Here is a 24,856-nt window from a genome sequence, read left to right as displayed (position 1 = left end):
CTCTAATTAGGCCATGTTTTTCCAGATGCACATAAATCCTATCCCTAAGAATCCTCTCCAGTAGCTTTCCACCACTGATTTGAGGCCCATCAGCCTACCATTTCTTGGATTCGCTCCATAACCTTTCTTCAACGTTTAGCTACTCTCCAGTGCTCTGGGACCTTGCCTGTAGTTCGTGAAGATACAAAAATCATCATCAAGTCTCCAGGAATCTTCTCTCTTATCTCTTTCAATAACCCCTGTGCCTGTTTTATTGCTTCTCAAACCTAGAATCCCAGAGGGAAACCTTCTGGTCCCTGCAACCTTTGACTGCATTACAAGGTTCAGCACAGATTGGAGACCAAACCTGGAACCATATCAGAAGCAGAATCAGGTTTATTATCATTGATTTATATGACATGAAGTTTGTTGTTTTCCAGCAGCAGCATAATGCAAAGGCATAAAATTACTATAAATTCAACAAATAAAACAAATAGTATAAACAAAAGGGTTGGCGAGGTAGTGTTGCTAGGTTCATGGACTTTTCAGAATTCTTGCGGTGCAACAAAAGAAATTGTTTCTCAATCATTGCGTGTGGGTCTTCAGGCTCCTGTACCTCCTCTCTGATGGTCATAACAAAAAGTGTACATGTTTCAGATGGTGAAGATCCTTAGAAATAGAAGCACCCTTCTTGAGGTGCCACCTCTTGAAGATGTCCTCAATGGTGGGAAGGGTTGTGCTGGTGATGAAGCCAGCTGAGTCAATACTGCTCTGCCATTGTGCATTGGTGCCTCCATACAAGCTCAGAAGACTTTCCACAGCACAGCCATAGAAATCCCTGGTGGCATACTGAAATATCTCAAACTCTTAATGAAGTAGTGCCACTGGTGTGCCTTCTTTGTGATTGCATCAATGTGTTGGACCTTGGTTAGATCCTCTGAGATGCTGATGCTCAGGAACGTCAAGCTGCTCACCTTTACCATCATTAATCTTTCAATGAGGACTAGTATGTGTTTTCCCAACTTCCTCTTCCCGAAGTCTACCATCAATTCTTTAATCTTGCTGATATTGAGTACAAAGTTGTTGTGGTCCCACTCCTGTTACCATCTGAGATTCTACCAAAATCAGTGGGGTCATAAGCAAATTTATGTGTTACGAGTGCAGCCACTTAGTCATGAGTGTAGAGACAGTAGAGCAGTGGGCTAACCGCACATCCTTGGGTGCATCTATATTAATGTTAATAAGCAGGAGATCCTTTACCTTCAACTTGCTTCAATGTTAGGCAAAGGACACAACAGTCAATCACCAAATCCACAAAACCAAAACATTAATAAGTCAACATAGTATTGTTTAAGACGCTTCCTGCTATAAATTCCTAAAATCTATGATGTGTTATAAGTATCTGTGTTACAAGTTTAAGCTTAAGGAGATATTTATCTGCTTTGCTCCCCATAATGGACTCTTTTCTATTAAAAGGCATCTGGCACATCACATGGAGGGTCCGAAAAATGATTGGCTATCCACAGAGTGAGAAAAACATCAGAAGGATCATCTCCCCATCTTATATTAGTGAGAATCCATTTAAATAAAATGTTATGTTTCTTTAGAGAGGTACACCTGATCTGATAAAGCTGGGCAAGGATTGTGGGATGCCAAAATGATTTTTAAAAATTAACTTGATCTTTTTATCTAGAAGTTATTAGGCTGATAATTGAAAAAAAACAGAAAATTATTCATGGGGGGGGGGGGAGAGGCATCCATCTATAATTTTAAAGCTTACAGAGTTGTTCAAAATGCAAACGGGATTTTATGGTTTAAATATAGATAGAATTGAGAAACAAAGAGGTAATTTAGGACCTTGATGTACACTGGAATGATGGGTCCATTTCTGCACTCTAGGAGGGATGTAAAGGCTTTAAAAAGATCACAGAGAACATTTACTGGAGTGATCCTATGAACGGGAAACTGCAATTATTTTGATAGAGATAAGAATCTGGAGTTATTTTTCTTGTAACAGAGACGATTGAGAACTTATTTAATGGAAAATCATAACAGTTTGGACAAAGTGAATAAAAATCACCCATTTCATTTGGCAGGACGATTGATAACCAAAGAACTCAAATTTAAAAGAATTAAAGGTGGCATAAGTAAAACCTTTTTCACGCAATGAAAGTGATGATCTGGAATTCGTTGCCTGGAAGCAAATTCAAAATACTTGAAGGAAAGGAATTTGCAGGGCTACATGGAGAGAGTTGGAGAATAGATTGTTAACCGGATTACTTTTATAAAGAGTTGTACAGACTGTATAGTCCAATTAGCATTCCTTTTACTGTAACAGTATTATGATTCTACAGTAATTGTGCCAATTTTCCAATGTTAATAAAAGGAAAATAATTTTTACTCTCAATTGTGATAGGAATGTCTTGTGGGCACCTGAAAGAGGAGTATGCTTCTTTTCTAGTACTTTCTCTGTTTTCAGGAAGTGGAGAAAAAAAATGGAAACAACGAAGATTTTTTAAAGGCAAAATAGAACCAAAGACCTTGAAACTGAAGAACTCAAATGTGACATAAGAGATATCTTTTACATACACTGAATAGTTAAGATTTGGAATTCGCTGCCCTGAGGGATAGCGAAAGCAGATTCAGTCAAAGAATAACAGGCCTACACAGAGCAATATAATTACAATGGTTAAGTGACTGCATATTTCAAATAGTAAGCCTGTAGCAAAGTAACAAATTTCAAAACGTGTGATTTTGTGATGTCAGTGGGGAGGTCTGTAAACAACTTGGGCATCTTCCAAATTATAGAAAATAAAAACTAAAAAAAACCAGAAAGAAATATGATGCCCGACAAATATTAAACACCAGGTCATAAATATATCCCACTCCTGAAAGCAGAGAGGATATTGGAACAGGAGCAGGACGCCATTTCCAGCACTACTGCCGTTCTTGGGTTACCACACCCATAGAATAAAGATTATTTTTGTATTTTCAGCATTTTACATTTGTCCCAATTATTATGGAATTATATAATTATTTATTTGCTCTCATCCTCAACCCCTTCTCCAGCCACTTGCCAAAGCCTTCAGTCCCTATCCCTCCTCCAATTTGTTTCCCCATCCTCTCCTGCAGCCTTCAGTTCCTTCACTTAGTTTTCCCCCACCCCATTCAATCTCCCCAACTCCTCTTCCAGCAAATATTTATTTAATTTCCTTTTGAAATTTATCATTGAAATATTATTGCACACTAAAAGATCAATAATGTTCAACATTCGTTATTCCCTCCAATTTTCCAACACAAGACTCTGAATATCTAATTGCCCATAAACTAAATTTGATATACACCCTAGCAATAGTAATAAGAATGCCAAGGCAGTTAAAGGATGTGATTAAGAAATTAAACTGCAGATTGATACAGAGAAGTAAGAAAAGTGGTAACAGGGTTGATGGAATTTCTCCCTTGGAACCAGCAAGGAAATAATGAAACAAATAGCCTCCTCCTGAGAAATACAAGTAAGTTTGTATTTTAGAGATTTGATTAGAATTGAGGATTGGAAAACAGGGAAGGGATAGGAGAAGAATAGAATTACAACATAGAACATAGAACAGTACAGCACAGTACAGCACAGGAAAAGGCCCTTCAGCCCACAATGTTGTACTAAGCCAATTAAATGTATAATAATAATAGTAGTAGTTTTATTTATAGATCACTTTCCATACAGGCAATGTAGTTCAAAGTGCTTTACAATGCGATAAAAATAGAAGCATGAAAATAAAATATAAAAAATAAAAATAAACATGGAAATAAAAGACAAAGAGATGTTAGTTAAAGGCTAAGTGAAATAAATAGGTTTTGAGCTGGCGTTTAAAAGTGTCAATTGAGTCCGCATCCTTTATGGTTTTAGGCATTGAATTCCACAGTTTAGGAGTGTAGTTCAAAAAAGCTGACTGTCAATTATCTTGTTTAAATTTAAGAAGACCTGAGCGCTCCAGCAGGGTTATAAAATGACAGTGATTCCCTGATGTAATCTGGTTCCAGATCATTAAGAGCTTTACAAACAAGCAAGAGAACTTTAAAATCAATTCTGAAAGATACAGCAAGCCAATGCAGTGTAGCTAGGACAGGATATGTTCCCTCATCCTGGTTTTGGTTAAAAGTCGAGCAGCAGCGTTCTAAATGAGTTGAAGTTTGTCAATAGATTGCTTTGCAGGGCCAGTAAAAAGTCCATTGTAGTAATCTAGTCTATTCAATATAAAAGCATGCATTCATTTTTCAGCATCGTTATTCGACAGAAATGAACGTACCTTTGCAATATCTCTTTAGTGTTGAAATGCTGCTCTGGTCACTTTCTCTATGTGGGATTTAAAATTAAAATCTGAATCGAGGATAACCTCCAGGTTTGTTCCTTCTGATTTTACAAAGGGGGAACATGTTCACAATTTTATAAAGGAGTTTATCAAGGATCAACCAAAAGAATTTCATTTTTATCTTCATTTACTGTTAGGAAATTATTTCTCCCCCAATTTGTTTATTGTAGCCATCCCAGAAGTCAGAGAAGATAGGGTGTTATCATCATCAAGGTCCAACAAGATATACAATTGTGTGTCATCTGCATAATTGTGGAAATCAAGTTTCTACTCTCTAAATGATGTCTCCTAAGGGAAACATGTATAAGGAGAGCAATAGGTGACCAAGATAGCTTCCCTGAGCAACACCAAAAAGTAGACAACATCCTTTGCCTTGTCTTCATCAACTTTCCTAGTAACTTCTTCAAAAAACTCTAAACATTTGACTTACCAAGGTGCAACACTTCACATTTGGTTGTGCTAAACTCCGTCTGTCATTTCTCTGCCGATATCTTTGAGAATTCTTTGTACAGTAATCTACATCATCCACTACAACACCAGTCTTCCTATCACCTGCAAACTTATAAACCCATTCATCTACATTTTAATCCAGGTCATTATATACACCACAAATAGCAGAGGTCCCAGTTCAGATCCCTGCAGAATACCACTAATCGAATTATAGGAAAGATGTCAACAAAAGAGAGCGAGTACAGAGGAGATTTACTAGAATGTTACCTGGGTTTCAGCACCTAAGTTACAGAGAAAGGTTGGATAAGTTAGATCTTTATTCTTTGGAGCATAGAAGGTTGAGGGGGGACTTGATAGAGGTATTTAAAATTATGAGGGGGATAGGTAGAATTGACGTGAATAGGCTTTTTCCATTGAGAGTAGGGGAAATTCAAACAAGAGGACATGAGTTGAGAGTTAAGGGGCAAAAGTTTAGGGGTAACATGAGGGGGAACTTCTTTACTCAGAGAGTGGTAGCTGTGTGGAACGAGCTTCCAGTAGAAGTGGTAGAGGCAGGTTCGATTTTGTCATTTTAAAAAAATTGGATAGGTATATGGACAGGAAATGAATGGAGGGTTATGGGCTGAGTGCAGGTTGGTGGGACTAGGTGAGGGTAAGCGTTCGGTATGGACTAGAAGGGCCGAGATGGCCTGTTTCCATGCTGTAATTGTTATATGGTTATATAATCAAAGGTCTCCAGCTCAGATAAGACCTTTCAAACACTACCCTCTGTCTGCTATGGGCAAGCCAGTTGAGAATCAAAATCAGGTTTAATATCACTAGCATATGTCATGAAATTTGTTAACTTATCAGCAGCAGTACAATGCATGGTAATATAGAAAGAAAAACAAATAAATAAATAACCAAGTAAATCAATTACAGTATATATATTGAATAGATTGAAAATAGTTCAAAAACAGAACTAATATACAGTATAAAAAAGTTCATGGGTTCAATGTCCATTTAGAAATCAGACAGCAGAAGGGAAGAAACTGCTCCTGAGTCGCTGAGTGTGTGCTTTCAGGCCTTTGCATTTCCTTCAACCTGCAACCTTGTCATCTCTGAGGCTGAGCAACGCAGATGTTTCCAATGAGTGGACAGTCCCAAGGCTGCAGGACCGGACAGCAACCCAGGGCGAGTACTCAGGATGTGCACAGCACAACTGACAGGTGTGTTTACTGTTATTTTTAATCTCTCCCTCTTCCAGTGTAGAGTGCCCTCCTGCTTCAAATTACCCACCATTATTCCTGTAGCAAAAAAGACCAAGGTAACATGCCTGAACGACTGGCATCCAGTCGCACTCGCCTCAATAATAAGCAAGGCTTATTGAGAAAGTAAGGAGGCATGGGATCCAAGGGGACATTGCTTTGTGGATCCAGAACTGGCTTGCCCACAGAAGGCAAAGAATGGTTGTGGACGGGTCATATTCTGCATGGAGGCCGGTGACCAGTGTTGAGCATCAAGGATCTGTTCTGGGATCCTTGCTCTTCATGATTTTTATAAATGACCTGTATGAAGAAGTGGAGGGATGGGATAGTAAATTTGCTGATGACTCAAAGGTTGGGGGTGTTGTGGGTAGTGTGGTGGGCTGTCAGAGGTTACAGTGGGACATTGATAGGATGCAAAACTGGGCTGAGAAGTGGCAGATGGAGTTCAACCCAGTTAAGTGTGAGGTAGGTCAAATATGATGGCAGGTCAAATTTTGATAGGTCAAATATGATGGCAGATTATAGTATTAATGGTAAGACTCTTGGCAGTGTGGAGGATTACAGGGATCTTGGGGTATGAGTCCATAGGACACTCAAAGCTGCTGCGCAGGTCGACTCTGTGGTTAAGAAAGTATATGGTGCATTGGCCTTCGTCAATCATGGGATTGAGTTTAAGAGCCAAGAGGTAATGTTGCAGTTAAATAGGACCCTGGTCAGACCCCACTTGGAGTACTGTGCTTAGTTCTGGTCACCTCACTAGAGGAAGGATGTGGAAACTATAGAAAGGGTGCAGAGGAGATTTACAAGGATGTTGCCTGGATTGGGGAGCATGCCTTATGAGAATAGGTTGAGTGAACTTGGCTTTTTCTCCTTGGAGCAATGGAGGATGAGAGGTGACCCGATAGAGTTGTACAAGGTGATGAGAGGCATTGATTATGTGGATAGTCAGAGGCTTTTTCCCTGGGCTGGAATGGCTAGCACGTGAGGGCACAGTTTTAAGATGCTTGGAAGTAGGTACAGAGGAGATGGCAGGGGTAAGCTTTTTTACACAGAGAGTGGTGAGAGCGTGGAATGGGGTGCCGGCAGCAGTGGTGGAAACGATAGGGTCTTTTAAGAGACTTCCGGATAGGTACATGGAGCTTAGAAAAATAGAGGGCTGTGGGTAACCCTAGGTAATTTCTAAGGTAAGGACATGTTCAGCACAACTTTGTGGGCCAAAGGGCCTGTATTTTGCTGTAGGTTTTTATGTTTCTATGTTCCAAATGCTTTGAGAGGCTTGTCAAGGATTACATCTGCAGCTTGCTACCACCCAAACTGGTCCCCCTACACAATTTACCTACCGACACAACCCATCAACAGATGACACAATAGCTACTGCTCTACATACCGTCGTTACACATCTGGAGAATGCTGTTCTTGGACTACAGTTCAGCATTCAACACCATAGTTCCATTCAAGGCTTGACAGGAAGCTCAGAGACCTTGGCTTTGACTCTGCCTTGTGCAGCTGGATCCTGGACTTCCTGTCAGATCGCCAGCAGGTTGTAAGAGTGGGCTCCCTCACCTCCAACCCTCTGACTCTCAATACAGGAGTCCCTCAGGGCTGCGTACTGAGTCCCCTCCTTAACTCCTTATATACCCATGACTGTATTGCCACCCACAGCTCCAATCTGCTAATTAAATTTGCCGACGACACTACATTGATTGACCTTATCTCAAACAATAACGAGTGGCCTATAGGGAAGAAGTTTTCTCTCTGACAGTGGTGTGACGAAAACAACCTTTCCCTCAATGTTGCATAAAAGCCAGGACCAACAGGCTCTGGGACAGCTTCTTCCACCAGGCCATCAGACTGATGAACTCACGCTGATTTGAGTGTACTCTATATTACATTGACTGTTCTATTTATTATAAATTACTATGATTGCATATTTAGATGGAGATGTAACATAAAGATTTTTTCTCCTCATATGTGTAAGAAATAAAGTCAATTCAATTCCTGATGGTAGCAATGAGAAGAGGGTATGTCCGGGGTGGGGGTACTTAGTAATGGATGCTGCCTTTCTGAGGCCCTGCTCCTTGAAGATGTCTTGGATCTTTTAATATGCCCATCTATGGCCTCCTCCACTGTCATGATTTCTTAAACTTCTGATAATGACCCCCAACCCCTCCACCACTTTCCATTTCCCATACCCTTTTCCCCCTCTCACCAATCAACTTCCCAGCTCTTTACTTCATCCCTCCCCCTCCTGGATGCACCTGTCACCTGGTGGTTCTCCGTCCCCTCCCCCTCCCCCCCCCCACCTTTTAAATCTACTCCTCAGCTTTTTCTCTCCAGACCTTCTGAAGGGTTTTGGCCTGAAACACCGACTGTACTTTTTCCCACAGATGCTGCCTGGTCTGCTGAGTTCCTCCAGCACTTTGTGAATGTTGCTGGGATTTCCAGCATCTGCAGATTTTCTATTGTTTGGACACTACAGAGGCTAGTACCCATGATCTAGTAGTTTGTTGCCCAAGCACAGCACATTACAAACCCAAATGTATTGAATAGGAGTGATCGAATTAGACCAATTCCGAATTGAAGAAGGGATCAAAGTCAGGAGTAGATTGTAGGAATTTCGAATTGGAGTGATTGGATTGTAAGAAAGTTTCGATTGGAGGAAGAGTTACCTAGATTGGAAGAAGGAGCGGGTGAGAGTGATCAGATTGGACGTCCTTTCGATTGGAGGAGGGATCAGATTAGAGTGATATGATTGGCGGAGTGCCTGGATTGGAGGGAAGGATTGGATTTGGAGGAATGTTTGGATTAGAGGGGACATCGAATTAGAGGAAGGAATAAAGCGGAGGAGGGATCGGATTGGAGGAGAGGTTCGGAGTTGCGCCACCGGATTGGAGGGATGTCGGATTGGAGGAGGATCGGTTGGTAGGCAGGGAGGTTGCTGAGCGGGGACGTGGCCTGCGGAGGGCGCCGGCTGCCGCTGAGCCGTGCCTTCGGTGTTTATGTGGAAGGTAGGCCGAGCCCGAGGGAGAGTCGGCGAAGGCGGAACGGAGCAAGGAGCCGCAGACTGACTCCTGCGGCCCCCTCCCTCCAGTAGGAAGCTTGGCGGATCCCACGGCCTGGCGTCGCCGGTGGATGGGTGGCGGATCGCGGCCAGAGCAGGAGTGGCGAAGGTGAGCGCGGCGGCTGGAACGGGGGGCCCGGGTCGCTCGTTCGGTGCGGCGAACATGGCGGCTGAGCCCTGTAGCTTGGAGCCTCGCCTCTCGGGTCACCGTCGAGCCGGGGTAGGGGCGGGGGGCCATCAGAGGGAAGCACCCAGCCCAGTTGTCGGTGACTAGGCCTTCCTCCCTCTTTGTCTTATTTATTTCACTTTACTGCGGTGGATTTTTCTTTTTGCATCATTTCCACTCCTCCCAGACTCTCTGAGCGAGGAGTCTTAAGTTGACGGGAAATTGATCGTGGGGAGGGCGGTTGTCGCCGTCCGCTGGCCGCTTCTGGGTAGTCAGAGTGAACAGGGGTAGGGAGTAGAGCGGGGCATCGGACGAGCATTCCACTGTCCCCTGACGATAAGAGTTTGAAGCCCAAAATCAATAGCTTCAGCCAGCCTGTGCATGTGGGGGAGGTGGGCACAGAGATTGCATTTATAATGTTGGTCGCACGAGTTCTGCTACTTTTTAGAGGGGTGTCAATCAATAAATTATCTTCGCATTTTGGAAGACAGAATGGAGATCAAGGTGTTTTCATATTTAGGCACGCTACTGCTTTAAGTTCAGTGAGCATCTGGGTTTTTTTTTCCCGGAGGTTCGGGTAAATCTTTTATGTGTGTTTGGAAAAACTTTTACGTGTGCTGCATTTACAACCGCATTTAATGCTGTCAGGCATGTATTCTAGGATTGAAATACACCCTTCAGTTCCTGCTGCGTGTAGTAGTCCCATAAATTAAGTGAAAAATGTCATGCCTACTATAGCTTTGAAGCTTTCGCTACTGTTTTACTTGTTGCTAATGGTTATCCCATCCTGCTTATTTTAGTTTCCTGTACCTTAAATTTCTTCGGGCTTTCACACTTTATGTCTACTCCTGTGTCTGTCATTGATCTTGTTTTATAGTCTGCATATTATATCACTTTTTCAAAAACTGTTAGTGAAGGGTATGTGTAGATGACACCCAACTCCTGATCTCCTTCACAGTTTGTGTAATTAGATTGGAGTCAGCAATCTCTTGACACCTTCTTCCTCCTCCCTGCCAGCTCTACATTGTCAAGCTGTCAGTGTAGATGAGTTGCAATTCACCTAAATATTGGAAAGATCTAGGATGATTCAATTGCCACTAACTATTTTCTTCTTGTTGATTCCATCTGCTTCCCTGACTACTCTTTTTGCTGAACAGGACTCTTTGTGCCTGTTGAGCTTCCCAAGCCACAGTATGTTTCTACTTCATGTTCTGTTCCTGTCCTGGCCTCTTTATCTATGCCTTTGTTATCTTGCTGAAGTGACAATTTCAGTTGAGCATCTCATTTGTCACCTAAAACTGGCCCATGGCCTAACAGTATTTCAGTTCACCTCACCCTGTATTTGTATTGGCTTGCTGTTCAAGAATTTCTTATTCTTGAGTTTAGTGTCCTTCAGAGTTTCGAATCTTCGCATTATTACACTTTTCAACTCTGCAGGCCTTCAAAAATCCTATTATCTCCAACTCTATTCCTTCAGTTGTGTTGCTTCACCCTACTAGTGACAGCTATATTTTCAGATCTCTAGGGCTTTAAAATCTTAAGTTTTTGTACTAGACCTGTCAATCCTTTTTTTTAAATTCATGGCTTGGCTGAGCCACTAACCAGCTTCTAATTATTTAACCTGTCTCCTTTTTGTGGCTTGACATCAGTGTTCATATGATTACAATGCAGTGAAATACTTTGTTGTTGGAATTTAGATTCTGTATTAATCAGGTACAATGTAATCCAGTCACACAGGTGGTTCCTTCTTGCTAGTAGAATGTCATGTATATTGTATATTTGCATTTTATCAAAGTTTGTTTTACCAATTGAAACTATCATCATGGGCTGTATAGTCATGTGGCATTTTCTCACTAGAATTTAGTAAAAATATCCATGCTGACATGCTTATATAATCCTTTGCTGTTGGGCATCTCTCTCTACTCAAAAGTTTCTTTGATTGGATGGAAACAACAAAAATCACAGTGGCTCAATGAATTTGGAAAAATAATCAAAAATTTGCTGAAGTGTACATAAAAGCAGAAAGTATGAATCTGGGAGTGAATTTGGAGAGTGAACAAGTTGTTGCCTTGTTGAATATGTCAACATTCAAAATATTGGGAACTACTGGTCTGATATAATGGATGGTGTGCAAATGCCTCTTGTGTTTGTCTTGAGCTTGGTGCAATTAAGGATCATATTTAGGATCACTAGATGGAGAAAATATATTCTGTGCATTACTCTTGTGCCTTCTCTTGCAAATGCCTATCCATTCAACCTCCAGTGTTTTTGCTGTAGCTTCATGTTTTGTCTGCTTCAAGTATATAATCCCATTCCTTTTAAAGACTTGCTGTTAATTCAGTAGTGAGAAGTACATACTTTTAAGAATCAGGTTTAATATCACTGGCATATACACAAAAATAATAACTATTGACTAAACAGTAATTGGTCTTTATCAGTTAATTTGCAACAGAGCTAGACACAAAACCCAGAGGGAAAAGGAAGTAAGAATAATCTCAAAGTCTCCTGTTGTGCTTGTGTCATGTCTCAAATTGTTTTGAGTACAATGTTTCTGGTATGTTGTCCCTCACAGCACCCCCATATTTTTATTGTAGAATTGTATACATGTTACTAAATGAAACAATGCCAAAAAATCATTTTGCTCTTTGCCCCAGCTATACATTGTCAGAGAATCACACCGTTACCAAGATCAAAACATTAGTTTTTATTCAGAGTACAATCAAAAGCCAGACTTTTTTTTTAACATCACAGGTCTATGTATATGTAAATATATATCAAAGCAATTGTTGATGGGAGCAGGCATAATAACAGTGCAGCATAGACTAGGTGGGCCAAAAGGCCTGTTTTTGTGCTATAGGTCTCTATGACTAACAATTCTCTTTGAGTGATTAGTGTAACATATCAGCATTCAGAAACTTAGATGGTACCCATGGCATGCAAGCATTGTTGCTTTAATTACTTTATTTTAAATTTTGAAGCTTTTGCTTGGACTATTCCAAGTTTGGCAATGTTTCAAGATTTTGTCAAAATATCCCATGAGTTTGTTGATGCAAATTAAGCAGTTAATCTGGGCAACAGAGTAAGAAACAGTTTTTTTTTCCTTTGGTATTTTGTAATCGATGTTTGCTATATTGAACCTAGTGTCTGATCCAGTAATGAAGTGTGCTTGGGGTCAAATGTGTGCATATTGCCTGGAAATATCAGACTTCTGGTTTGACCCATTTGAGTGCAGTTGGAATATTTTCTTGTGGAAACATCTTATCAATATCTGGATTTGCATTAATTTTAAGCTAATGGCCAGAGGTGAGGAGATTGAGTAGAAACTTTAAAAGTATTGCAATTTGCATAACAGGAATATCAAATTTGTTTTTAAAAATTAACCACGCGTAAGTAAATACAGCTGATAGAACTGATCATTTGTAGTTGAGTGATCCATCTGGATGTGTAGCAGGGAAGTAAGTGGTCATGTATTTCCATCAGTAATGCAAGTTACATTATGGATTTTCGGACTATCATTAGTGTTTAAACACTGAATTTTTTTTTGTAAGTTTACTGCTACTCCTAGAAATGGAGTTTCAATTTGAATGTACTTTCAAATAATGGAAGAGGTAGGCAGCTGAAATTAAGGATAAATCTAAGGATAAGCTAATTGGGATATATGGTTGAATTCTTTCAAAAAGAATGGGCGAGCCTTTTAAAGTCTTATCTTGACTGAGCCTCTCCCTTCCAATTAGTAACCTCACCTCTTCCGTAGCTACCATTTTCCTTTCTTGTGATTCAAGTTCAGTAGGTTATGATCTCAGCATTTATATAGTACTCTAATGTAATTAAACATCCTAAGTAAAAAGTCCAAATGTGAAACAGAAATAACTGAGTATGTGCCAACTGGAAACAGATGTGAATAGCAATGCTTCTCCTGATCTCTTTTGATTATGGTGTGTTTTTTTCCTTTCATGAACCATCTATGAAGTAGTTCACAAGGCACTGCTTTGCTACCTCGTATTTTTGTGCCAGCTGGACTGCCATTGGAATGGAATGCTGATGGTAAAGATTTAAAAAGTGGAATCAAAGCACATCAGCACCTCCACTTCAGAAGGCTAAGGAAATTTGAAATGTCCCTGATGACTCTTACTAATTTTACCAGATGCCCTGTAGGAAGAATCCTATTTGAATGCATCATAGTTGGGCTGGGCTTGGCATGGCATGACACCTGTGCCCAAAACTGCAATAATTTGCAGCGTTGTAAAAACAGCTCGGACAATTGATGAAAACCAGTCTCCTATCCAGTAATCCATCTACATTTCTCACTACCTCTGAAAGCATTCAGTGTAATTTAGGACCCTTCCCACCTAGGTCATTCTCTCCTCCCCTCCCCTGTTGGGCAGGAGATGTAGAAGCTTTAAAGCATGTACCACCAGACTCTAGGATAGCTGCCGTCCTGCTGCTATCAGACTCTGAATAGCACTTGATATTTCTAAAAGATGAACTCTAGATTTTCCTATCTTCATTGTGGTTCTTGCACTTGTCTACACTTCCTCAGAAACTATATTATTATATTCTGCATTGTTTTCCTTTTCTGTTACCTCAAATGACTTGCAAATGGAATAATTTATCTGGATGGGACATACAAGCCTTTTACTGTATCTTGATACATATGACAATAATATACCAATACTAATAAGGATACAGGTCTTGGTTCTTATCACTACTATGCCTTGTCAGACTCTGAAAGCAGCATTCCTCATTACCTACTTCTGTTACTGATAATTTACTATCAACTTGTATGTTCCATTGAGTGCTCCTCAGCCTTTTGAGTTTGCAAAACTGGGTCCATTTTGGTCCTAATGCTTGTATATTGACAAAACTTTTCATTATTAAACCCAGTAGTTCATATTTCATCTGTCATTTTATAATTCTGCTTGTTAACCAACTTTGGTGTTTGTTCTGTGCAAAAAGGAGTCTAAAACTGATTATATTGCATTTGAAGTATTGTTTCACACCTGCTGGAGGAACTCAGTGGGCCAGGCGACATCTTAAGTCAGAAAGCCTGTTTCTGTACTGTAGTACTCTTTGGCCACTCTAGTTCATACCAAATCTATGAAGGAAAATGAGTAGTTGAAGTTTTGTTCTGACCAAGGGTCTCAGGCCAACTGCTCAATTTCCTTGATGGCCTGACCTACTGAGTTCTTCCAGTATTTTATACTTTGATCCAGATTTCCAGTATCTGGAGTCTCTTGTGTATCTGTTTTAAGTATGGTGTACAGTGGCCACTTCACTACTGGAAGGATGTACCAGTAGAATGAAGAGATTCAGCAGAATGTTGCCTGGAATTGAAGGATTTAGTTATAAGGGGAGACTGGTTAAGCTGGGATTGTACTCACTTGGATATGGGAGGCTGAAGAGTGAATTTGTGGAGATATAGAAAATTGAGGGACAGAGATTGAGTTATATGGTTCCAAGGGTGGGAGTAGGATAGGTTTAAGGTGAGAAGGTAAAGAATTAAAGGCAATCTGATGGCCAATTTGTTCCACACTGGGAATACTGTTGGGGGGGGGGGGGGGATAATAAAATATTTCAGAATCACTTAGATAGGAATGGAATAGAAGTCAGGCTGAAGAGCCTGCTTGCATGCTGTACGACTGTATAAAATTTCATTCTTATTCGAGCACCCACTGCGTGACTACATATTGTACTTGAGCCTGGAAAACGTAACTTGCTCTTGCACACATTGTAATAGTGAATCTTTATTTAGTTGGTATCAATTAATAGCTTAATTTTTACCTGGAGAAACTGCATCTTTAGCATTACTGTGAGCATTGCTACTAGAATTATGATGGTTTTCTGATTGCCAGTATTATATCACAAATCTTGTTTGTCAAATTTGATAAACTGTGTGGTCCGGTTCTGTGGAGTTTCTCGTTCACCTCTACTTCAGATTTAATTTTGTAGGAGGGCATTCATTGCTGGGCTTTGAGCCATATTCTACTGTTTACTGTGTATATTTTTTTTACTGGCTAGACCATAAGACATAGGAGCAGAATTAGGCCACTTGGCCCATTGAGTGTGGTCTGCTAGTCCATCATAGCTAATGTTATCTCACTCAACCTCATTCTCTTGTCTTCTCCCTGTAACCTTTGACACTGACTAATCAAGAACCTGTCAAACTTTGCTTTAAATATACTCAGTGACTTGACCTCCACAGCTGTAGTGACAATGAATTCCACAGATGCACCACCTGTGGCTAAAGTAATACCTTCTCTGTTCTGAATGGATGCTCCTCTATTTTGAGGCTATGCTCTACTATCCACTATAAGAAACACCCACTCCAACTAAGTCTTTCAGTATTTGATAGGTTTCAATGAATTTTCCCTTCTTCATCCCCCTCCCCCCATTCTTCTGAACAGTGAGTCCAGGCCCAGAGCCATCAAACCTTTTCATTCCTAGATTAATTCTTGTTAACCTTTTCTGGACCCTCTCCAATGCCAGCACATCTTTTCTTTGATAAGGGCCTAAAACTGCTCACAATACTCCCAAGTACAGCCTGACCAATGCCTTTTAAAGTCTCAGCATCACAACCCTGGTCTTCTATTCTAGTCCTCTCAAAATTATTGCTGACATTGCATTTGCATTCCTCGCCATTGGCTTAACCTGCAAGTTAACCTTTAGGGAATCCTGCACGAGGACTCCCAAGTCTCTTTGCATCTCGGATTTTTTGAATTTTGTCCCCATTGAGAATTTATTCTATACCTTTATTCCTTCTATCAAAGTGTATGACCATACATTTCCTACATTATATTCCATCTGCCACTTCGCCCATTCTCCTAATTTGTCCAAGTCCATTTGCAGACTCCTTGCTTCCTCCACAATACCTGCCTCTCCACCTGTCTTTCTATTGTCTGTAGACTTAGCCAGAAGGCCATTAATTCCATTGTCCAAATCATTGACATATAATGTGAAAAGGAGCAATCCCAATACTGACACTTGTTAGCAGCCGCTGACCCTTCCTTGTTGCTCTTTGCCTCCTGCCAATGAGCCAGTCTTCTGTCTATGCTAGTAGCTTTCCAGTAATATCATAAGCTCTTAAGCAGCCTTGTGTGTAGCATCTTGTCAAAGGCCTCCTGGAAATACAAGTACACAACATTCACTAACTCTCCTTTGTCTGTCCAGCCTGTTAATTCCTCAAAGAATGCCAACAGATTTGTCAGGCAAAATTTGCTGCATTTGGCCTACAAATACCCTGAAACTTCATCAGTAATTATAGACTCGCAGCATCTTCCCAACCACTGAAATAAAGATAATTTCCTTTGTTCTGCCTCTCCCTTGAAAAGTGGAGTGACACGCAGTTTTCTAGTTCTCCAGAGCCATTCCAGAATCTAATGATTCTTGAAAGATCATTAGTGCTTTCACAGTCTCTTCAGCTATCATTTCCAGAACCCTGGGGTGTGGCCCATCTGGTCCAGGTGACTTGTCTACCTTCAGACTTCCAACTTCCTAAACACCTTCTCCTTAGTAATAGCAACTACGTTCACTTCTGTCTCCCTGACACTCGCATTTCTGGTATACTACTAGTGTCTTCTACAATGAAGACTGATGTAAAAATGTTTGTCTGCCATTTCTTTGTCTCTCATTACTATCTCTCCAGCGTCACTTTCCAGTGATCTAATATCCACTCACGTCTTTTACCCTTCCAGTCAACGTTGGACAGCTCCTCTGTTATGCCTGTGTAATTTCCTTTATGCCACTGTAACACTGTTAACACCTGACTTTATTTCCTCCCTCTCAAATTGCAGGGGTAATTCTGATCATTGTCTTCTCTGGGTACCTTTACTTTATGCTCACTAGTCACATCAAGTTCATTACACAACATCTACTCTAGAATTGCCTTTCCCCCAGTGGGCTCAACTACATGCTGCTCTTAAAAAGCCATCTCGTAGGCATTCTATAAATTCCCTTTCTTGGGATCCAGCACCAAGCTGATTTCTCTCTCTCCCCCCCCCCCCCCCCCAATCTACCTGCATATTGAAATCCTCCATGACTATAATAACGTTGCCCTTTATTACATGCCTTTTCTATTTCCCATTGAAATTTGTATCCCATGTCCTGACTACTGTTCGGTGACTGTATATAACTCCCATCAGGTTCTTTTTACTCTTGCAGTTTCTTCACTCTATGCATAAAGATTCTACATCTTCTGATCCAATGTCACCTCTTTCTAGAGATTTGGTTTCACTTTATACCAACGGAACCACACCACCACCGCCTGTCCTTTTTGAAACAAAGTGTATCCTTGAATGTTAAGCTCCCAACTATGACTCAGTGATGTCCACAGTGTCATACCTGCCACAATCTAACTGTGCTACATGATCACTGCCTTATTTCATTCACTGCATGCATTCAAATATAACACCTTCAGTCCTGTATTTATCACCACTTTTGAATTTGCTCCCACGTTACACTTCTGATCCCACTGACTTGCAGTTTTGTCCTATCACTGCCTGTTCTTCCTTACAGTTGCACTACACAATGCATTGACTCGTATACCAACTGTTCCATCCTCAGCCCTAACACTCGGGTTTCCAAACCCCTGCCAATTTAATTTAAACCCTCCCCAACAGCTCTAGCAAACTTGCCCAGAAGGGTCCTCTCGGGTTCGGAAATAACCTGTCCTTTTTGTATAGGTCATACCTGACCCCTACACCACTTCCTCAGCCACTCATTCATCTGTACCATCCATCCTGTTCCTACCCTGACTAGCATGTGGCACTGGGAATAATCCAAAGGTTACTACCTTGGTCCTGTCCTTCAGCCTTTTCCCTAACTCCCCATACTTGCTGCGCAAGACCTTTGTTGTTTCCTCTTTCTACCCGTGTCATTAGTTCCAATGTGCACTACAATCTTTGGCTGCTTACCTTCCCTCTTGAGAGTCTTATGCAGCTGCTCTGACATGTCCTGGACCCTAGTATCTGTGAGGCAACACACCATCCTGGCTTCATTTTCACTACTACAGAATTGGCTGTCCTTCCCCTTTATCTGTTGAGTCTTCTATCACTATTGCTCTGCTTTATTACCCTTCCCTGCTGAGCCACAGAGTGCCACTGACCTGGCAGCTGCTATTGTGCCTTGATGGTCCATCCTTGTTTCTCTCCCACTACACAAACCCCCACCCCACCTGTATCTAAAGTGGTTGAAGTGAATGGCTACAAGGGAGCCCTGCACTGACTGCTTACTCCCCTCACTTCTGGTGGACACCTGTCTGTAATCTGAAGCCTGCACTCTGGGTGTGACCACATCAGTAAAAGTCTCATCTAAGAAGTCCTGAGTACGTTCAGCTCCAGCTCCAATTCCTTGACCTTATTAGTCAGGAGCTGAAGTTGGGTGTACTTCCTGCAGATGCCATCACCAAGGAGACCGTTAGGCACACTGAAATCTCCCATCTCACAGGAGGATTATTCCGCTGCCTGAATTACCATGCTTGTTATACAGTACCTCTAACTTAAATTTAAGTTCTAGTCTGTGCCTTTTGAGTCAAAGCCTGACTACTCTTAACACCATCCACTCACATAATGACCTCTGTGTTCAAACCCCACTTAATTTTTATTGACCCTTGCTAATTAACCCTAGTTACTTATCACCCAGGCAATCTCCCGCTATACAGATGAGTCCCAATAGGCCAATCTCGTGTTTTTTTTAAACTGGTGTATAAAGTCCTTAAAGAAATGGCTCCAGTCCTCTCTGCACATTCCTGCTCTGCAGACACTCACTTTTCCTTACCTTGTAATTTTTTGAATGTTAACAGTAATTTATAATTTTGACATCTGCACCTGTCTGATTTCAGAATCACTCCTACATAAGTCAGTTTGGATTGGGCTAACATTTTGCTAAAATTTTCTTTATACAAATAAAACAAAGCTGCTTTGGTTGTGCTTTGTCAGCCTTTCAAGCCACAGATAATACCATCTCACTAATTTAGGGTGCCTGATGTTGACTATCTGTGTTGTCTGAGTTTTTCCTGTAATAGTGCAGTTGCCTCAAGGGAAGTGTCCAGGCTAATCTTCTGACCTAGTTAAAATCACTACATTTGCATTATGGCAGTGTCAAGCCTGCATAACCTGACAACCCCATCCTGTGTACTTGAGCCCATTAAGCTGAGTTTGCAGTCAGTGACCTATGCTGGATATCACTTGTAGCTTGTGAGATTTTATTAACAGTGCTCTTTCTACATTCTGCTCTTCACCACCCGCTCCCTCTCCAGCATCTATCATTTTTCTTCATCTGTGTGAAGAATGGAAAATTGAATTAGTTCATGGTTGATGTGATTTTCTTACTTTTTAAAAAAAACTAAAAGGAATTGTCTTGCTAAAAGTGTGCTTTGAAATTTATCATGAATGTATTTTTCTGGTTTCTTTACTCTTATGCACTTCCATAGGCTATGTTTTTCTCCCCCTATGCCCTTGACACTGGGGTCTGACACATCTAAGGCAAAGCCTTCTCTTCAACGTGCAACTTTCAGAGGAGAGTCTGATAAACTGCAGCTTCTGTTACTGTGTAGAAGAGACTTTAACTCGGGGAAATATCAGCTGGAGGGAAAATGCTATCTACTTATTAAAAAATCAGTGTTGACAAGCCAGAGTGGGAGAATACATATGAGAAGTTGTAATGATTCTAGTAGGGTCAGATAAGATTAACTTTCATGAGAGACCATGGAACAAAAGTAAAATTTATTTTATTCAGTGTTGAAGCTTGGATTGCATGCACATAATTAATAGGAGGCCCTTAAATAGGTACTGATTTACAACACAGCAGGGAGTGGAACACTGGCTCCCAGTTCCTAAGGACAACAGTGGTTTACACTAGAGGTTTTATTACCCTGTCTGTTCACTCTGGAATAAAGTTTCTACTGTAAACAGTTGCCAAAGGGCAACAAAGTTGGGAATGTATTTCAACTAAATTGAATTGAGATGAAATTGTGCATCAATTGTGTTTAAATAAAAATAACTTTGCAGGTATTTCGGGGTGAAGTATACAGAATTCATTGTTGATTCTGTTCTGAATTTAAAACAAGAATGTTGTCAAAAACACCAGCCTGATTTGAATTTTAAAGGAATTTGATTTCATTATTCACCTGTGGTAAATTTGTCCTAAAAAGCCAATGTTGTTTTCATGAGCTGTATCTCTTAATAAAATGATTAATTCTTGAGTGTGGCAGGATTGCTTAAAAATAATTAAGGTTAAGTGTTGCCAATAGAATACAAGTGTCCTTAAGAAAAGCTATTTAATGTGTCAATAATCATGCCTTTGTCATACCTTTATGGCTTAATTGAAATTACTCAAGTACTCCCTGATAGGAAAGCTACAAATACAATGGCTTTTAATAGGGTTTTAATGGATGAACTAACGAACTATAGGCTGGAGTTCAGTATCTCTTTCCATTTAGACTCCTCATTGTAGTCATGCATAGGTTGATGTAGCCTACCAATAGATCTGACTGAACTCGTCGCACCCAGCTTGACATTAAGGCTGATGCTGGTATTCATGCAACTCATCCAAAGACTCTCTTTTTCTACCTTTTAGACATTGCCCAGCTCAACCTGTGGTTCTGTGTGTGTGTGTGTGTGTGTCTGTGTGTATATATATTAGTCCTGGCAGTTCAGTGGTACTCCTATTGTCGCACCTCCCTATCGCGTGGTGGGTAAGCGTGTTCACCAGTTGGGGGGGGAAATGAATGGTAAGCTGCAACAGCACGTTAGTGCAAGGGGTTTTATTTGGTGCCATGTGAAAAAAAAGTGCAAAAGCTACCCAAAAAGTTGTGAAGAAAAAGTATTTGCAAATAGACAAATGAAAACAAAAACATGAGGAAATCTGCAGATGCTGGAAATTCAAGCAAATTACACAAAATGCTGGTGGAACGCAGCAGGCCAGGCAGCATCTATAGGAAGAAGCACTGTCGACGTCCTGACGAAGGGTCTCGGCCCGAAACGTCGACAGTGCTTCTTCCTATAAATTGCTGCCTGGCCTGCTGCGTTCCACCAGCATTTTGTGTGTGTTAAATGAAAACAAACATGTACAAAAATTTTACAAATATACAGAGGCTTTCTCCATGACCCACTTTGTCTTTAACTTTCAAAATAACTTCACCAACCGTTAAATTCAAACTGCACAGCTCTCTATCACAGCCAGACTGAGGGTTAAATATGCCTCTGCCTGCCCTAGAAGGTCCAGGAAATTCTACTGTTGGGGGTGGGGGGATAATCACATGACCAAAGCATAATTATAACAGAGATTCTGACATCCTGCAGTTTTATTCCACAACAAATGCCTTATTTAAACCCGTAGATCAGTGCCTGCATGCTCCATGATCAGTTGAATATAAAAGAATGTCTCCCCACCAGTGGTGTTGCCTGCGTAAGGTGTAGGGCGCCTGCTCTCACTAACCCAGGCATTATTTTAAGATGCCTCCAAATGTCCCTTGGGTCTTTTGGGGCCATTCTGCTGTCTACAAACTGATGTAACAGTGTGAGTGAAAATAAATGAAACTATTTGAAATGTACTTAGAATCCTTATTTTTGAGTTATAAATCAGTAGAGCACGCTAACTGAAGGGATTGTTTTGATTAGCCAAGCTCGCGATTTTCTTTTTTTTGTGTTTTACTGTTGGAATGTGTAAATGTTGAACTCCCAAGTACTGCAGAACGGGAGATCAGTGTGTGAACTACTGGGGGAAACTAGACCACGGACAGAATGCGGAGGAGTAACTAACCAGGCAAAGAGGGTGAGATTAGCAGGAGAATTGGTATTGCCAACCTGTTCTGTCACCTCTTATTCTCTCTTCCATAAACTTGATTTAATCATTTTTGTAGCCTGCATGACTGCCATTCAAAGGCTTTATTTTCCCCATTGATATTACAAAGACTTGAAGTTACACCTTCTACGATCTCCATCTGTTTCATTGCTTGCTCGATGTTGAAGTAGTTGCAACTGCATTGTTTCCACTTATTGCAATGGAATAATGAATAGATTAATTCTTTGGATATCAGTTGATTAATAGTGACTGGGACATGGGCAGATTTAGCTATATTTTTGGGAAATTATGACATTTCATGTGGTTTTTTTTAAACAGCTCATTGAAATGATAGCATTGCTTATTGTACATTGGAGTGATAAAGTAAATTTTGCCTTCACTTAATCAGCCTAGTGTTGCTATTTTTAACTAGCCCCAAAAGATAGCATGTATTGTATCACTTAGGTGTCTAGTCATTGGAGTTGAACATGAATGGCAACTTGACGAAATGCTGGGCATATTTAGATCATACAGCATCGATAGCAACAAAAACACTTACTGATTTTTAAAAAAAATTTCCAATTGCTAACGTCTACGGTATACTACTGTAAAGCCCTTTCCTTCTGCGGAGACACATGAGATTGAACAGTCAACACGTACAAATAAGCTGGATGAACTCAGCAGGTCGGGCAGCATCCGTTGAAACAAGCAGTCGACGTTTTGGGCTGAGACCCTTCATCAGTCATTGGTGATGCTTGTCATTGTGTAGCCATTGGCAGTTGTACCAGAATGGATCTGCACCACAAGGCTGTATATTTAGCCCATTGCTCTATTCACTATATACTTATGACTGAGGCTAAACACAGCTCTAATGTCATATTTGAGTTTGCTGACGACACAACTGTTGATGGCTGAATCAAAGGTGGTGATGAGTTGGCATTTGGATGGAGATTGAAAGTTTGGCTGAGTGGTACCACACAACAACCTCTCTACTCAATGTCAGCAAGATAAAGGAGCTAATCATTGACTTGAGGAGGAGGGAACCAGAAGTCCTCATCGGAGGATCATGGGTGAAGAGGGCCAGCAAGTTTAAATTCATCTGTTTTATCAGAGGATCTCTCCTGGTTCTGGCATGCAAATGCCATTACAAAGAAAATCTTTACTTTCTCAGAAATTTGTGAAGATTCAGCACGTTTCCTAAAACTTTGACAACTTTATGGATGTGGAGACAATATTGGTTGCATCATGCCCTGGTACGGAAATTCCTACAAATAGTAGTGGATATGGTCCTGAACATCAGAGATAAAGCCCTTCCCACCATTGAAGATGTCAGCACTGAGTGTTGCAGGAAAGCAGCACGTGTCTCATCAAGGCCACCCTCCATACAGGCTGTGCTCTCTTGTTGCTGCATCAGGAAGAAGCTACAGTAGCCTCAGGACCCACACCAGGCTCTTGAACCAAAGTGAATAACTTCACTTAACTTCATTTACCCCATCACTGAATTGTTCCCACAACCTATGGACTCAGTTGCAAGGACTTTTCATCTCATTTTCTCTATGTATTGCTTATTTATTATTTTTCTCCCTTTTCTGTTGTTTTTGCACATTGGTCATTGTCAGTCCTGTTGGGTGTGCTCATTCATTAATTCTTATTTTGTTTCTTATATTTATTATGTCTGCAAGTGCTGAAATTTTCCTGCCAGTCTCATTGAACTGCAAAAGAAGAGGCGTAAGTCATTGTATTGACTTGGGATTTGAGAGTGGTGTTGAATTCACATAAAGTACAGAAATTAAAATTTCAAGTTTTCCATGTCCATTAAACACATTATTAACTTGTGATCAGACAAGTCTTTGGATGTTAATGTGATTGAACTTGTACCACAGAATCATACTTAAAGAAGTAACACAGCCTCACCAGACATAATTTTTTTGTTTAAAACAATAAAACATCAGAAAAACGACTGTTTCCTGCTGTGTCTGAAAATCTGTTTGTGATTTTAGGAGCTCTGAGCAACTGGAATTGCAGTAAATTCAGTCAGTAGGTGGTTGTATTGATTGAATACTTTCTAGTTACTAGCAAAATTCACCTTATTGACCAAAAAACTTTAATAATTGGCCTATATTCATTCCGATGTCTCTTGGTGCAAAAATGGAGGACATTTGGGAGCTTCCCACTAATTCTATGTTTAGAATTAAGATTTTATAGACGTGCAAGTATCTTATACCATCAGACCTTTGTAAGATACAACTGAGAAAAGTGAATGTAATTCTGTCAAGCTGTTTATGTTTGAGAGATTTAACTTGTGGTGTTTCATTAATTTTATGATCACTTATTCCTGTCTTTTGGTGGACAGTTTGCGACTTGTATTTATTGATCAATGACTTTTCAGGTAGAAACAAAATACTATTGATGCTGTCATACCTGTTAAGCATCTTGAGAAAAGTACAGGAGCATTGGGTCCCACATCTTCAGGTTAAGGAACCTTAACCTTCAGGGTCCTGAACCAACATATGTAACTTCACTCACCACAACACTGAACTGATCATTGAACACAACCTATGGACTCAATTTCAAGGACTGCAACTGATGCTTTCAGCATTTATTTATTTATTATTATTTATATTTGCACAGTTTGTTTTTTGCACATTGGTTGCTTGTCAGTCTTTGTAGTTTTTCTTTGTTGTACTGTGAATGGCTAAAAACTAACTTGCAGTTTGAGTCGGTGGTAAGGAAGGCAAATGCGATGTTAGCATTCGTTTAGAGAGAACTAATGTTAAAATCAAAGATGCAATGCTGATGCTTTATAAGG

The 24,856-nt window shown here is 40.5% G+C and overlaps 1 protein-coding gene across 3 annotated transcripts in view; it reads left to right on the top strand.

Annotated features, from left to right (window-relative positions):
• The first annotated feature begins 8,868 nt into the window (after positions 1-8,868).
• zmynd11 (zinc finger, MYND-type containing 11) overlaps positions 8,869-24,856 on the top strand; it is a 176,820-nt gene continuing 160,832 nt past the window's right edge. For 2 of the 3 annotated variants that reach the window (XM_073054856.1, XM_073054855.1), the window contains exon 1: positions 8,871-9,213. In XM_073054856.1, coding sequence (XP_072910957.1) covers positions 9,176-9,213 — 38 coding nt within the window. In that variant the 5' untranslated portion in view covers positions 8,871-9,175. Of the gene's footprint in view, positions 9,214-24,856 lie in introns of all 3 variants that reach the window. The other variant, XM_073054857.1, reaches the window with a different exon arrangement.

This window comes from Hemitrygon akajei, chromosome 8, assembly GCF_048418815.1.
Source record: "Hemitrygon akajei chromosome 8, sHemAka1.3, whole genome shotgun sequence".
Lineage (NCBI taxonomy): Eukaryota > Metazoa > Chordata > Chondrichthyes > Myliobatiformes > Dasyatidae > Hemitrygon > Hemitrygon akajei.
This window is presented reverse-complemented; position numbering and strand designations above follow the sequence as displayed.